This window comes from Oryctolagus cuniculus, chromosome 2, assembly GCF_051225735.1.
Source record: "Oryctolagus cuniculus isolate XC-2025 breed Fujian yellow rabbit chromosome 2, ASM5122573v1, whole genome shotgun sequence".
NCBI classification, from domain to species: Eukaryota; Metazoa; Chordata; class Mammalia; order Lagomorpha; family Leporidae; genus Oryctolagus; species Oryctolagus cuniculus.
In genome coordinates, this window is record NC_142868.1 from 80,619,162 (window position 1) to 80,634,895 (window position 15,734).

At 52.0% G+C, this 15,734-nt stretch overlaps 1 protein-coding gene across 8 annotated transcripts in view; it reads right to left on the reverse strand.

Annotated features, from left to right (window-relative positions):
* Window positions 1–15,434, reverse strand: part of MFHAS1 (multifunctional ROCO family signaling regulator 1) — a 121,602-nt gene extending 106,168 nt beyond the window's left edge. For all 8 annotated transcript variants that reach the window (XM_051832512.3, XM_089327286.1, XM_051832513.3 and 5 more), the window contains exon 1: window positions 12,437–15,434. In XM_051832512.3, coding sequence (XP_051688472.1) covers window positions 12,437–15,434 — 2,998 coding nt within the window. The remainder of the gene's footprint in view (window positions 1–12,436) is intronic.
* Between the last annotated feature and the right edge of the window lie 300 nt (window positions 15,435–15,734).

Below are 15,734 nucleotides of genomic sequence, written 5' to 3' on the forward strand. Positions count from 1 at the left end.
AAAAAAAAAAAAAAAAGTTGGCCCAAGTCCTTGGGCCCCTGCACCCACGTGGGAGGCCAGGAAGAATCTCCTGGCTCCTGGCTTCAGATCAGCTCAGCTCCAGCCGTTGAAGCCGTTTGGGGAGTGAACCAGTGGATGGAAGACCTCTCTGCCTCTTCTCTGTGTAACTCTGACTTCCAAATAAATAAATAAATCTTTAAAAAAAAAATACAGTCATAACCAAATCACAACATAACCTGGAAATACCATAAGTACCCAAAAAGCTAAATAAACAGATAAGTCATTTTGATGTATCATTATGTAAACATTTAAAATTATTGTGTGGGTACTAAAATCACATGGGACTCTATTTACAATCAGCTTAGGATAAGAAAATCAATATTGAAGTTATTTCTACAATATGATAACTGTATTTAGGAAAACCTAAGCTTAAGAGGGAAAAAAGCTAAAAGGAAACAGAGCAAAATGCACAGAATGACTACATTAGACTTATTCTGTGAGCATTTTTTTCCTATTTTCCTCCACCCACCAAAGTTGCATAATTTTAACACAGGAAAATAGGAATTTCAGAAAGAGCATATTTATGAATAGTTACACTGTACTCCTCCTCTTCCATGAAAAAAGAAGGGTTTTATTCACAAGTTAATCAGATTTCCATATATATGTTTAGACTCATATCTTCTGCAGCAAGGGTAGTGACAGAGGCAATGAACACATATTAAGCTCTTGTTACCCACCATGCACTGTTCTAATTCATTGATAATTGAATTCTGGGGCTAGCGTTGTGGCACAGTGGGTTAAGCTGTCACTTGTAATGCTAGCATCCTTTATTGAGAGCAAGTTCCAATCTGGCTGCTCCACTTCCCATCCAGTTCCATGCTACTGTGCCTGGGAAAGCAGTGGAGGACAGTCCAAGTGCTTGGGCCCTTGCCACCCATGTGGGAGACCCAGGAAAAGCTCCTGGCTCCTGGTTTTGGCCTGGCCCAGCCCTGGTCATTGTAGTCATGTGGGGAATGAGCCTATGAATTGAAGATCTCTCTCTCCTTCCCTTCCTCCCTCCCTTCCACCCTGCCTTTCAAATAAATAAATCCTTTTTCTAAAAACTCATTAATTTGAAAGTCAGAGTTACAGAGAGAAGAGAGGCAGAGAGAGAGAGAGAGAGAAAGAGAGAGAGAGAGAGTCTTCCACCTGCTGGTTCAATCCCCAATTGGTAGCAACAGCCAGAGCTGTGCTGATCTGAAGCCAGGAGCCAGGAGCTTCTTCCAGGTCTCCCACACTTGTGCAGGGGCCCAAGGACTTGGGCCATCTTCTACTGCTTTCCTAGGCCATAGCAAAGAGCTAGATCAGAAGTGGAGCAGCTGGGACTCAAACCGGTGCCCATGTGGGATGCTGACACTGCAGGAGGAGGCTTTACCCACTATGCCACAGTGCCGGCCCTGACAGTAAGATTTAGAGTGAGAAAAATCACCGTTCTTGGAGCCCTGCCTATGGAGCACACACCCAGCAGTCAGAATCACCATGCTCCCTGCTCGCCTTGTCCTCAGACCCCGACAAGTGACCAGCTCACACCCGGACAGGTGTTCTGTCAGCCCAACAGCGACCTTCTTACAGCTCTGAGCAAATCATCTCAAACCACCCTTCTGTCTTTGCAGCCAGAACTCTGCTCTCAACAGAGCCTGATGCTAAAGGACAGGGCACAGACGGCAGCCCCAAAACTCAGCTGTGGGCTTACAGTGGTCACTGAGAAATGCCTACCAGTGCAGGAATGGAACTTAAACATGGCAGCTGCTTCCTCAGTATGATTTTCAGATGCGTCCGTACACACATGCCCACCCCTGGGCTGGCTGAGCACTCTGCATCACTCCTGCCTTTTGAGTTGGAAATGCCCTCCCCACATCCTCCACTTACTGGAAACAGCCTCCGACACGCAGCTGTCCTGGCCTCTCACCCCCTCCTGATCCTGACCTCTGCTGGCCTCCACGTGGGCAGGTCCCTGGATACCCAGCAGGGGTAGCAGGGCAAGCCAAAGGCAGGTGCGAGAGGAGGTGAGTTTGCACAGGTTGCTAAGCAGACAGCAACCAATATGGGAGGAGCTAAGAGGCCAGGATGAGTCCAGTCGATTACTAAACCACAATTTGTCCCTGTGCAAATACAGACAGTGATCATCTCCACTTGAGAGGGGAGTGATGAAGACGAGATGAGAATGCAGAGGAAGCACTAGGCAGCCTGGAACTTGGCACTGTCACCCAGTCTCAACCTGTACCCTTAGAAAGACTAACATGATGATAAACACAATACCACCTATGGCATGAAAAGTAAGACTCTTGGGCTTGTGGTGTAGCAGGTTAAGTCACTGCCTGCAATACCAGCATCCTATATAGGCAACAGTCAAGCCCTGGCTGCTCCATTTCCAATCCAGCTCCCTGCTAATGCACCTAGGAAAGCAGCCGAAAATGGCCCAAGTGCTTGGGTCCCTGCCACCCACGTGAGAGACAAGAATGAAGCTCCTGGCCATTGCAACCATTTGGAGGAGTGAACTAGTGGATGGAATCTCTCTCTCTCTCTGTCTCTCTAACTCTGCCTTTCAATAAAGAAATAAATCTTTCAAAAATATGCTTATTAAACTAAGCTTGATAAGTCAAACAATAATAACTAAGGAAAATATCAAGTTTTAGATTTTATACTTTCCCCCTCTATTGTCTTTAACTCTCTTTAAAAAAGGGGGTGGGGAAGGACAGTATAGATGAAGAGGAAGGGGGGGGGGGGGTTGGAGGCGTGTAGGACTGCCCCTAAATTTACTAGCACTGCCACAGAGGGCAATGTTATTAGCATACACTTCACACAGAAGCAGGGAAGATCTAAGAAAATTAACTCTTTAATGTTGTCACCACTGAGTGTGCTAATAACAGGAAGGCACCCCATAAAGCATCTCTCTAAGGAGCAGGCCAGCATCTCTACCATGACTGCATCTGATTTAATGTGCACTCTCTCGGACTGCGCGTTCACAGAGTCTTTGGTTTTCAGAAACGACTCCCAAGGCCTTAGATCCCTTCCAAAAGGGGGGCAAACCCCTAAACGGCAGAAGACAAAGACCCAGGAAAAAGGCATTTCTTTTCCTCAACAAGGCTGATGGCTTTTGTAAGGTTTTGGAAATCCTCAGATAGAAGGGGTTTTCTTTTTTCCAGTGTCCTTGCGAGATTTCTCACAAACAAATGATCCAAATTGAAAAGAGAAAAAGAACATACTGGTATACTTTCCACCTACTCATCCACCTCACGCAAATTCAAAGCTGTAACCAATTTTTTCTTAGTACGATCATATTTTCCTCTGGGAAAATCAAACTCCAGGTTTTTTTTCCCATGCAATTTCTCAAAAATGCAAATTATTTTCTCTCTATGTGGTCAGATTCTATATACACAAGAATCAGCCATTCTATCAGCCAACATTCCAACCTGGCCCCTCAGGATCAAGGTCACGTATCTTTTCTAAACTTCCCAGCTCATTACGCACTTCTGTACACAGTAAATATTCAACAGTGATTGATGACACACTCAACCTAATGAACTAGAGGAACACCTACCTAATTTGGTAATGACCTACTTCTGTATCCCTGCCACCCCGCCCCCGCACACTCGTGTCTGCCTATGGCCTTGGCAGACGCTCCAGGAGCGCGGCTCCAAGTTGATGTGAAGAAAAGCCCCGGGCAGAAGCGCACAGCCACCCCCGTGCTTCTCCTCCGTGTGTTCTTCACGGCGCTCCACGTGTGTCGGCCCCCTCATTCAGCTCACAGCACACAAGGCCGAGGGTCCTACTTTCTGTCCCCTCATCAACACTGAGAGGATGCTGACGCGAAAAGACATCCAGTCAAGGAGGCGTCTCAGGGCCTAGCCCTTCTTAGTCAAGGCTTGACATGGAAATTGCCACCAAGAGCCTGGCCAAAGAATCCCCAGCCAGTTCTCCCCAGGAAGGAAGCCACCTGTCCATCTGCTCCCTGCCTCAAAAGCAGTTGGTCGTACAACACTGTCAGTCAACACTGTCAATCACTGTCAATCAATACACTCAAAGCCAAAGAGTTCCTCCCTTCAAAATGGGTGACTTTGTGACATGTAAATTTCACCAGCCAAAAACAAAGAGGAAGAGGAGGAGGAGCAGGAGCAGCAGCAGCTGCAGCAGCAGCACAGGCCTTGAGTCACGGAGCCACCCCACCCAGAAAGCGGGACAGCACACACAGGACGGGAACCTCATAGAGGGCTCTTCGCAAACTCCAGTTCTCCTTTCCTCCTTGCCCTTCCTCCAATGTGCTTGTGCACAGATGTGCAAATGTGGAACCGCCTGGGGGCCAGGGCGGGAAGTCACTTCCCAAGGCAGATGAAACACCCTGCGGGCTGGGAGCCACCATCAGCAAGGCTGCGCCTGTGTCCTGCTCCCGCCCATTGCCTTCCCCCACCCCAGTTTGCACCTTTCATGCTCTTTGCCTTTTGTAAATTTACAGCCAAAGACAAAAAAAAAAAAAAAAAAAAAATGTGGCAGGTAGCTTTTCATTAATTTACCCTTTAAGAAACCAAGCCCTACTAGTTTTGGCTAAAAGATCACGTCGAGAATGGGAAAATGTTTTCAAGCATCTGGTGGCAAAGGCAAAAATAACTAAATTTCTCCTTCTCCCCCACTACGTGGAAGTTGGTCCTACAAGCAGGGGTATCTAGGGAATACTCTCCCACAGGCACCCAAGTATCTGGTGCACACTGAGTCATCTTTGCATTACAACAGGCCCCTCTGCCCAGAACTCAAATCAGCAGGCTTAACCCAGTCCAGGGCTTCCAGAAAGCAACACCACCTGGAGAAAAGGCAAAATCAGACACGAACCTCGGGAAACATCTTCCTTCCTGCATCCATTCCTCCTCCACCATCCGTACTTCCTAACAGGGGCCATCGTCAGGGAGGGATCGAGCTCAGGTAGGGAAAGAGAGCAGTGGAAAAGCCAGCTTTGGGAGGTGGGGCTGGGCCCTGCCCATGGAGAGGGAATGAGAGGAGACACTCAAGAGTCAGCGCCTCCCCTCAACTCACCTTGACTTCCTGATAAACTGGCCCCTTTCTGCTCACCCCCTCCCCACCTTCCTTAAAGGGTTAGGAGAGGCATACAGAGGGCAGAACAGATGTATCCAAAAAGCCAGCTGGGAAAATGACACAGGACTTCCTTAGAGAACACACTTTTAGATAAAGAACACCATAAATAACCAAAACAACCATTTGTCAAGAATCAATTCAGAAACACAAGAATTTCATTAGTTCTTTCTTTTAATATTATTATTGATATGAGAGGCAAAAAGAGAGAGAGAGAGAGGAAGAGAGAGAGTGCTCCTATTCATTGGTTCACTTCCCCGAATGTCCATAATGTCCAGGGCTAGGCCAAGGCCACAGCCAGAAGCCAGGAACTTAATCCAGGCTTCCCATGTGGGTGGCAAGAAGCCAACCACTGAGCCACCACCCACTGCCTCCCAGGGTCTGCACTGGGGGAAGCTGGAGCCGGGAGTCAATGCAGACATCCTGGTGCGGGACACTGCTAGAGGCGAAACACCTGCTCATTGACATCCTTCAAAATAACCACTAAGCACTGCGCCCAGGAACATTCAGATACCCTAGCGCACAGCGTCTCCTGCAGAGCAACACGGCCATCCTTCCACAAGACAGAGACACATCACCATCTGCTGCTGCCTGACACGCCCATCTCATTCTGGGTTCCCCAGGCTGTGCAGACATGAGTAGTCAAACATGGGGCAGAGAGCCAGCTTGGCAAATGCTACAGCAGGGCTGGAGAGTTCGGGCCACACAGGGCCTCCATACCCCTCCCTGCTGAGCAGAAGGTCACCAGCGCCCAGAGGAGGGCACGTCTGACAACTACTCAGCCCTGAGATTTTGTCATCAGGAAGGCTGAATCAGGGAGAAGTGAGAGCTGGCCAGGCCTGCCCCAAGCAGACTGTAGCTGGTGTGACTTCCAGAGAGGCTGGACACAAGGCAGCTCTCCATCCCACTCCACCCCCCGGTGCAGGGCCAAGGAGGCCAGAGACCAGGCCAGCACCTGCTGCTGCTTCTGAGAAAACAAAACACAGCACGCCCTAATGCATGCATGAATGATCAGGTCCTTAATCAAAACAGGTTCCCATGGAGGGAAGTGAATGGGTGGATGGAGAAAAGCACCAGAAATGTCTCCTCCCACACCAGCCTGTGCTGTGCTGCCATCGCTCTCCTGTATAATGGGCCAGAAACTCCTCCTCCTGCACAGGCACAGGCAATCACCCTTGCCTCAACACATGCTCTCACCTGACCTCATGGCAATGTGTCAGATACTAAGAAGAAAGAATTACAATGGGGGGCATGGTGGTGGAGCAGGTTAAGCTGCTGCCTGCAAAGCCTGCATCCCATATCCGGGCTGCTCTACTTCTAACCCAGCTCCCTGCTATTGCATCTGAGAAAGCAGCAGAAGATGGCCCAAGTGCTTCCTGGGTCCCTGCACCCACATGGGAGACCGAGATGAAGTTCCAGGCTCCTGGCTCCAGCCATCTGGAAAGTCAACCAATGATGGGAATCTCTTACCATCCCACACCCACACCCCTACCTCTCTATCACTCTGCCTTTGAAAGAAATAAAATCTTCTTTGAAAAGAACTAAAATAGGAAGAGGGTTTGCTGGGGAGTAATGGGCAGCGAGCATACTAGGACATCAATGTCTGACAACAATTAAAACAAATAAGAGGACTTTATCTGGAAAATCCTAGATCATTTGTGCAAAAATAGACCCGAGATTCTGTCTCAGAATTTAAAGAAGAACTATCTCATGAAGTAAGGCCGACACACCAAGTCCTCGGGTGGGAATTCTATTCTGCACAGCGTCCCTTTCTTCCACTGTAGGGTTAAGATTTTGGTCTTCACGTGAAACAAAGTGGCAGAGAGTTCAAAGAAGACTTTAGAGAAATAAAAGCAAAGCAGCACCAATATTAATAAAGCTAAACCACAAAGATATGGAATAACCTTTGTGAAAGGAAAAACAATGAGGAATTCAGCTCAAACAACTCGGACAAGCTCAAACCCCAGTCATTCTAAAACTTAGATCATAATAAGGCTTCTAGAATTTTTCTCTGCTTCACTGATCACAATGAGGGACTCATTCAAGGGCAAGACCAAAAAAAAAAAAAACCAAACTGCCAGGAGCAGGCCCAAGGAGTGTTTGGGGGAGAAAGGGAGACAAGTTGGGAAGCAAAACGCAGCAGGATTATCCTTACAGTGCTACCTGGGAATTCGACAAGTGTGCAAGTCACAAAGAAGGAAATACATTTCTCACAAAAGACCAAACATCCGTAAGCAAACAGCTGAGGTGCTCACGGAGGCTCCAAAGCCCAGGTGTGGCTCACTCAGAGGAGGCAAGCTGACAGCTGAATCAGAGCCATGATGACACACACAGCACTCACAGAACAAGGCCAGCGGCCCCAGCCTCCTCCGAGACGTGCACAGCGGGGCCTGTAAATGAGGTGCAGAGCACACGGCGGGAGTGCCGATGGAGGAAGGAACTGAAGTTAAAGAAAGCCATGTAACTACTTCTGTCTACTGATCTGGGGTTTTCTCCTCAATATTCTTAAAAGTTACCCTAGCAGTTAAGGCATCTACAATCCCCGCATCGGCGTGCCTGGGTTTAATCCCCAACTCAGGCCCTGAGGCCTGCTAATGCAGACCCTAGGAGGCGGCAGTGATGCCGGAGGTGAATGCGTTCCTGCCACCCCCATAGGAGACCAGCCCAGTTCCAGCTGTTACAGGCATTTGGAGAGTGAACCAGCAGATGGGCAATCTCCCTCCCTCTCTCTCACACGCATTTAAAAAATGTGTGATTTACCCTTAAAACTTGAGAGAGTGGAACATTTAGTGACAAATCATATGCAACGCAAGTTCAACTCACTAAGACTCTTCCAACTGAAAAACACATTGCATTCATTCCGCTGCTGTAGAGAGTATCAAAGCGCTTGCAGACTTGCTGCAGGCCTGAGTTGTGGCCACCATGGCCTAGCCTCAGAAGAACTAGATGTCATATTGGAGGAACTGAATAAAAACATAATATCCTACTCCAAAAAGTGTGCCCAGGGGCCAGCGCTGTGGCACAGCAGGCTATGCTACCGCCCACAGCACCAGCATCCCATAGGTGCACCAGTTCAAGGCCTGGCTGCTCCACTTCCCATCCAGCTCCCTGCTAATGCACACCTGGGAAAGCACCGGAAGATGGCCCAAGTGCTTGGACCCCTGCACCCATATGGGAGACCCAGATGAAGCTCTTGGTTTCTAACTTGGACCTGACCCAGCCCTGGCCCTGGCCACTGCAGCCATTTGGGGAGTGAACCAGCAGATAGAAGATTCTCTCTCTTTCTCTCTCTCTCTGCCCCTCTCTGTAACTCTGCCTTTCAAATAAGTAAGTAAATTTTTTAAAAGATTTATTTATTTGTTTGAAAGTCAGAGTTACGAGAGGAGAGGAAGAGAGAGAGAGGTCCTCCATCCGATGGTTCACTCCCCAACTGGCTGCAACTGCCGGAGCTGCGCCAATCCAAAACCAGGAGCCAGGAGCTTCTTCAGGAGCTTCCTTTGATCAGACAGAAACATGAATGTATGTACAGTCTATATATTACAAAAGCAAACACAGAGTCTATCTAGTATAAAAGCAACAGATCCCTTATTTCTATTCCTCAGGGTCTCCCATGCGGGTGCACAGGCCCTAGGACTCGGGCCACCCCCCACTGCTTTCCCAGGCCATAGCAGAGAGTTGGACTGGAAGTGGAGCAGCCAGGTCTCGAACTGGCGCCCATAAGGGATGCTGGCACTTCAGGCCAGGGCGTTAACCCACTGCGCCACAGTGCCGGCCCCAAATAAGTAACTTTAAAAACAACAACAAAAAAAGGAATCGTGCCCTTGGATAAGAACACAGGACCAAGTAACGAGAAGGAATGGAGCAAAAGGAGGGGAGGCCCAGCCAGTGGGCCTGCACCTGCAGAAATCAGGTGACCGGCACAGGGACACTCGAGCTTCATCACAGCCCCGACACAAACAATCTCCTGTGATGTCTCTGGGACTTTTAAAATGAGAGTTTTCTAACTATGGATTTTCCAAAACATTACTTATCTTGTATAAACTAGAATAAGAGAAGTAAATCTAGCATTACATTTCCAACTACATTAGTGCAGTTCAGGGCAGAAAATTCAACAGGACAAGGCCACGACAGGCTTTTCACATCAAAACACTTGTGAAATATAAATGCAATTTTGTTTCTTCTATATAAACTCAAGGGAAGCAGGGACTTGCTATTTACTCTTATTTTAACGTCTCCAAGTTTAGAAACTTTAAAATCCAGGTTTTTAAAAATTGTATACCACATTATGACTATTTAAAGAATCTGACACTTTAATAAAATGTAAGACTAAGTAACCAATTTTTTAATGCCCCTGAAAAGCAAAATGACTTTTTAAAAAGGCAAACAGCCAATAACAGATTCAAAAGTCTCTGCTGAATCAGAATATGTATAAGAGATTTTTTTTTTTTTGAAAGAGTTAGAGAGAGGGAGGGCCAGACAGGGAGGGAGATCTTCCACCTGCTGGTTCACTCCCCAAATGACTGCAACAGCCTGGGCTGGACCAATCTAAAGCCAAGGACCAGGAGCTTCACCTGGGTCTCCCACATGGGAGCCAGGGGCCCAAGCACCTGGGCCATCTTCTGCTGCTTTTCCAGGTGCATTAACAGGGAGCTGGATCTGAAGCAGAATAGCTGAGACTAGAACTGGTGTCCACATGGGATGCCAGCATCGCAAGTAGCAGCTTAACCCGCTTTGCCCCAATGCCAGCCTCAGAATATATTTTAATAATCTAGGAATTCAATTACTTCTCATGTGTACCCCAAGTAACGAACACCACCCAAAACTATAATTCTGTTTCCACATCACCTGACCACTTTTGTCATGTCACCCTGAACAGTGACACTTATAACAAATGATGGCTATTACAGAAACATAAAAGAGGAAAACATGTTTTCTCCCTGTCTTCTTAGAAAAAGATACCATCATTTTTTTTCCAGTATCCCATGCCCTTTGCTGCTTCTGGAAGAAACACAACTCTAGACAACTCAGAACAGGTAACTCATTTTTGATCAGACAGAAACATGAATGTATAGTCTATATATTACAAAAGCAAACATAGAGTCTACCCAGTATAAAAGCAACGGATCCCTTATTTCTATTCAATATCTGTGTCACAATTCTCCAACCATTCTTTGTGTTCACAGTGAAGAAAAGTCACCTCTTCCTTACAGCCTGGATTGCAAACCAGGCGTGTCTCCTTTGAAAGACAACCAGCAGCAAGAGAATGGGCTTGTGTCTGCATCCCAGTCCCAGCTTGTCTGTGGAATGTACGACTGCTAAAAAGCAAAAATAACGAGCGGAAGTCAAAAGATTCCAGCCTCACTGCTTACTCCTCAAAGTTCTTGGAATTCCTCTGCGCGGATCTTTACTTGTTCGATACCATACGTCATTCCCTTTGTTGCAGATAGCCTGGGTGTTAGCAAGACTCCCTCTCCGGAGGAAGAACTGCCCTTAGTCACCAAGCGAGTCTGCGAATATGTAATCCCCCACCACTTTATTCCTCTCGGGGACACAAGAAAAAGCACTTTTGCTCCCGTGAATAAAAGACAAAGGCAAATACACAGAACCTACCCAGTCCCACCCTGCCTGACAAGACACCGGCCAGCACCAGGGTGGAAGGCTCAGCTGACCGGTAACTGAATATGGTGGCTTTCTTCACACTGAGGAACTAACTGCAGCCTAGATCTGGAGCAACGGAAAGATGTTCTCTTTGCAAACAGGGGCATCCGATTCCTTCCTGATACTGTTGGGAGCTGCATTCTGGTTGGCACTCAGGCTGGGACAAAGATCCGAGTGGCAAGTGCTCTTCCATTGGGCAGCCCGCCGTGCACCCTGGGGAGGGGGCCGAGGTGAGAACCCAGCAGTGACACCACTGCAACGCCTGTAACGCTGTTAACCAAAGCTGCTCCACAAAAATCCGTTGTTTAAAGAACTACGAGGGATAAGGAAACAGGCACATTCCCAGCTAAAGACTCTCTGGATACCAATTAACCAGGCTGGAAAAACATCCCAGACAAGGAAAAGGCAAAACTACAGAGAAAGCAGCTCAGTGGTTGCCAGGCGTGGAGGAGGAGGTTTGAACCAGTGGGGTACAGAGGTGTTTAGGGCAGTAAAACTACTCTCCTGAGAGTATAATGCCGGCTTCCTATCACTGTATATTTGTCCAAACCCACGGGACGCGCAACGCCGACAATGAACCCTAACGTAAACTCAGCACTCGGGGTGATAATGATGCGTCACTGCAGCTTCATCAGTGGGAACCAGTGACCCACGCAGTGGGAGATGTTGACAGAGCAGGAGGCTACGCCTCGGGGGGAGGGGTACAGGGGCAGGGGGCAACATGGAAAACCCCCTGTGCCTTCTGCTCAGTTTGGTTGTAAACCTGAAATTGTTCTAAAAAAAAAAAAAAAAAAAAAAGTAAGTCTTGGGGAAAAAGAAAAAAAAAAACAGGCAACTAGTCCTGGGGATTCTCCCATTCATCTTCCAAGGGTTATGAAAAGGAACAAAATGAGGCCATTGGAAAACACGGTCCAGAAGCCAGAAGTCTTGTCGGTTTTGCATCCTTTCCTTGTCTTCTAAAACACTGTCAGAGCTCTGCACTCCCACCACCAAAAAACCCCACCTCGAGTTGCACGTAAAGCTCCAAATGGCCAGGAAAAGCCCACGGAAAGTCCCCCCTCGGAGCCCTGGGTGACGGCTGGCTCTCTCCTGCTGGAGTGTGCGGGCGGGACGGCGAGCTCAGGATTTAGTCATGCGTTTTTGTCATTACTCATCCGTCACCCACCCTAATCACACCACAGTCTTCTCTGGAATTTCTTAATAAAAAGGAGCTAAGATAACTTTTGCTGGACGCTAGCACTACTGAATTTAAACAAAAGAACATGACAATAGGCACTTAAAACCCAGCCTTCCCTCTGTCTCCCAGGCGTCTGACATGCATCTCAATGGAGCCTGAGCAAAGGGCTTTCTTAAGGCCAGACACCACCCAGCTCCTTGGCACCGACCTGAAATCTCCCTCCGCGCGACAGGGACTCAAACCAGAAGGGTCACGGGGGATGCTGGGGCTGCAACCTGCTTCGGGGGCCTGAGTCTACTGTGACAACTTGTGAGCGAGCATTTTACGTTGCTCGAGGACTGCCCGCCTTCTGCTGGTCCCCAAATCCCCCTCTGTGCACCCTGCAAAAGCGTCCCTGGAAAACCTGTGGGGTTAAGCCAACACTCAGCCAAAGGAGAAACAAGTATCAGCAGTCTTAAGAATGCAACCATCTCCTCTTACCTGGGAAAGCGTGCGGATTGGGCGACCCTCTCTTAAGGCACTTAGAACAGAGGATGTGCACGGTGTAGTGCAGACCGGGCCACTCCTGCAGCAGTACGTTGAGCTCCTCCACCAACGGGGTTATGGCTTGCCATGCGGTCCATATGTTGGGCAACGAGGCATGGCTGGCAATGGACAGGGTGTCTGGCTGCAGGACCCCCTTGGCAGGTCTGTAACTCACCACCACGGGCACTTTCCCTCTGTACGCAAAGATCTGAAATTTGCCGTCCGACCTGTGCACCACATGGCTGTTGATCTGCACGCTGTAGCGCGCAAACAAGCCCGGTGGAAAGGTAAAAGGGAAACTATATTCAATCTGCAGCTGCTCCGCCACAAAAGACTGCCCGGCTAGGTTGGTCCCATTGATCCAGGCCTCTGCGTGGGGCACCTCGTTCTGCACGTAGCAGGGGAACTTGTACCAGGCCGTGGACCCATTCAGAGGCTTCCCCTTGGGTTTATTGAGGCAGTAACAGAGTCCCATCTTCTCCAGCAACTCCAGCAGCAGCTGCAAATCCTGCTGGGCCTGGACGTGAGGCTTGAGCAGCAACCGAATGACGTGGGCTGGCAGGAGCCCGTGCAGCAGGAAGCCCTCCACGTAATGATGGAGCTGGGTGGCCCGCAGCAGGTCCTGGCCGGGCGCGGGCAGCGCCCCGGCGGGGGAGCCATCTGCCTCGCCCTCGCCCTCTCCACTGGCGCCCAGCAGCAGTTTGTGCAACAGCAGGGAAGCATCCCTCTGGAAGAAGACATTGAGGATGTCGATGAGGCGGGTGAGGTTGTGGAAGACGTGCTCCTTGAGGGCTGGGCTGTCTTCGAAGTAGAGCAGCTTGCCACTCTCGTGCAGGTAGGAGAGGGCGCTCTGCAGCCGGTCCTCCGTCAGCCCTGCCTGCAAGCCCAGGCGCGCCGAGTCCCACCAGCTCAGCCAAAGTCGTTGCGCCTGCGGTGGCTGGAAGTGCAGCTCCTCCAGCACCTGCCAGGACCGAGGCAGGACGCGATGCAGGTTGGGGAAGATTTCTCGGTGCTCGGCTACCGAGAGCAGCTTGTCCCGGAGGCGCTGCAACTGGCGGGGGTCCCTGCAGCTCACCGGCAGCACCGGGGAAAGGATCTGCAGCCGGTGGTTGAGCAGGTACTGGAAATGGGCCTTGCGCCGCCGCAGGTTCTTGTCGGACACGCCGTAGTAGGCCGCGTGGGGGCTGGCCGAACGCAGCTCGAAGTCCCGGGCCAGGGCCTCGTCCACCACCCGGGCCAGACGGCTCAGCCCCTCAGCATCGCGCTTCTCCTGCAGGGCGATCTGCCGGTGGATGTCCAGGCACTTCTCCTCCAGTTCCCGCTCCCCGCACAGGTCTGCGTGCGTGCCCACGATGCACACCACGGCGTGAGGCACCCGCGCCCCCACCCGGTGCAAGAAGGAGCCCACGGTGCTGGGAAAGCGGCGTGGCTCATAGGTGGCCAAGTTGACCACCAGCACGTACAGGGCCCCCGGGGAGAGGAAGAAGGGCTGGATCACCTCGTAACTTTCGTCCCCGGCCAAGTCATACACGATGAAGCGCAGGCCCCGGGAAGCATCGGCCGTCCAGCTGGTCACTTCGATGCCCTTGCTCCCCTGCGGAGGCGCAGGTGGGCAGCTCTTCTCCTGGTCCCCTCCTCCCTGGCCGCCCTCCACTCGCTCCTCCGTGAGGCCATGGCGGAGCAAGGTCTTGCCTGCAGCCTTGTGGCCCAGCAGGAGCAGTTTGAGGCGGGGCTGCACCGCTGGCTGAGAATGCGCCAGCTCCTTCTGGTAGGCTGCGATGTAGGGGATCCCCTTCATGCAGACCTCGTAGGGGGGCTGGATCAGGGGGTTGTCCTTGATCTTCCACAGGCCCACCCTGGAGAGCTGGCCAAAGTTGTCCGGCAGCACAGCGATCTGATTGCCCTGCAGCACCAGCTCCTCCAGGCCGGTCAGCTCCACGATGGAGTCGGGCAGGTAGCGGATGCGGTTGTTATCCAGCCACAGAGTGAGCAGCCGGCTCAGGCCCGAGATCAGCGATGGCACCGAGGTGAGCTGGTTGCGGCTCAGGTAGAGCTCCTCCAGGCCAGCCAGAGGCAGCAGCGCGGCAGGGAACTCCTCAAAGAGGTTGGAGGAGAGGTTAAGCATTTTGAGCCGTTGCAGCCGGCTGAACTGGGCGGGCAGAGCCTGCAGCCCGTTGCTGTCCAGCATGAGGCTCTCCAAACTGGCCAGCTCGCAGAAGCCGCTGGGCAAGGTGCCCAGCTCGGCGCCGCTCAGCCACAGGATCTTGAGGGCGCTCAGGGCGCTGATATCCTCAGGTAGGCCCCGCAGCCGGTTGCTGGACACGTCCAGTTCCTCCAGTGCTGCCAGCTGCAGCAGCTGCCGGGGGAAGGCGCTGAGCTGGTTGTGGTCCACGTCCAGGGTGCGCAGGCGGTGGAGGCAAGACAGCGAGTCGGGCAGGTGCGCCAGCCGGTTAAAGCTGACGTCCAGCTCCTCCAGGTGCGCGAGGGAGCCCAGCTGGGCGGGCAGCGCGGGCAGCTGGTTGTGGCTGAGGTTGAGCTTGCGCAGCTCCCGCAGGGCGCTCACCACCTCCGCTCCCAGGGCGGCCAGCCGGTTGTGGCTCACGTCCAGCTCGGTGAGGTGGTGGCCGAGCTCGGCCACGGCCGGGGGCAGCCGGGCAAAGCGGTTCCTGCGCAGTACCAGGACGCGCAGGCTGCCTAGCGCCGACCCCAACCCCTCGGGCACCTCCTCCAGGCCGTTGTTCCCCAAGTTCAGCACCTCAATGTCCCCGATGTTGGCCGGCAGCACGAGCTGGGGGGCGTCGGGGGACTCGAGCGGGTCGGCGCCTGCCCCGGGGCAGCCCCCGGCCGCGCTGAGCGTGAGCTGGCGCAGGTTGCTCCGCAGCTTCCTGGCGCGCAGGGCGGCGTCCCGCCACAGCCTCACCGTCTTCAGGTTGCCACTGTCCTTCCCAGCCATGGCGGGGCGCGGGGCCGACAGCCTCACGCGGGCGCAGGAGCCCGCCGCTGCATGCCGCGCTGCGCCCCGGCCGGCGCCCGCTCCTCCCTTCCCAGTGCCCCTCGGCGGCCGGCGGCCGTGGGTCCTAGCGCAGCCAGCGGCCGGGCGCCCGAAGCTGCGGGGCGGCGGCGGCGACGCGAGCAGCTCTGGGGGGCGCCGAGCACGCGGCGCTGGGGGAGGCGGCGGCCGGCGGGGAGCGCAGCTCGCATTCTCCTAGCTCGCGGGCCATGGGCGCGCCGCGCCGCGGAGGATGCCTGCTCC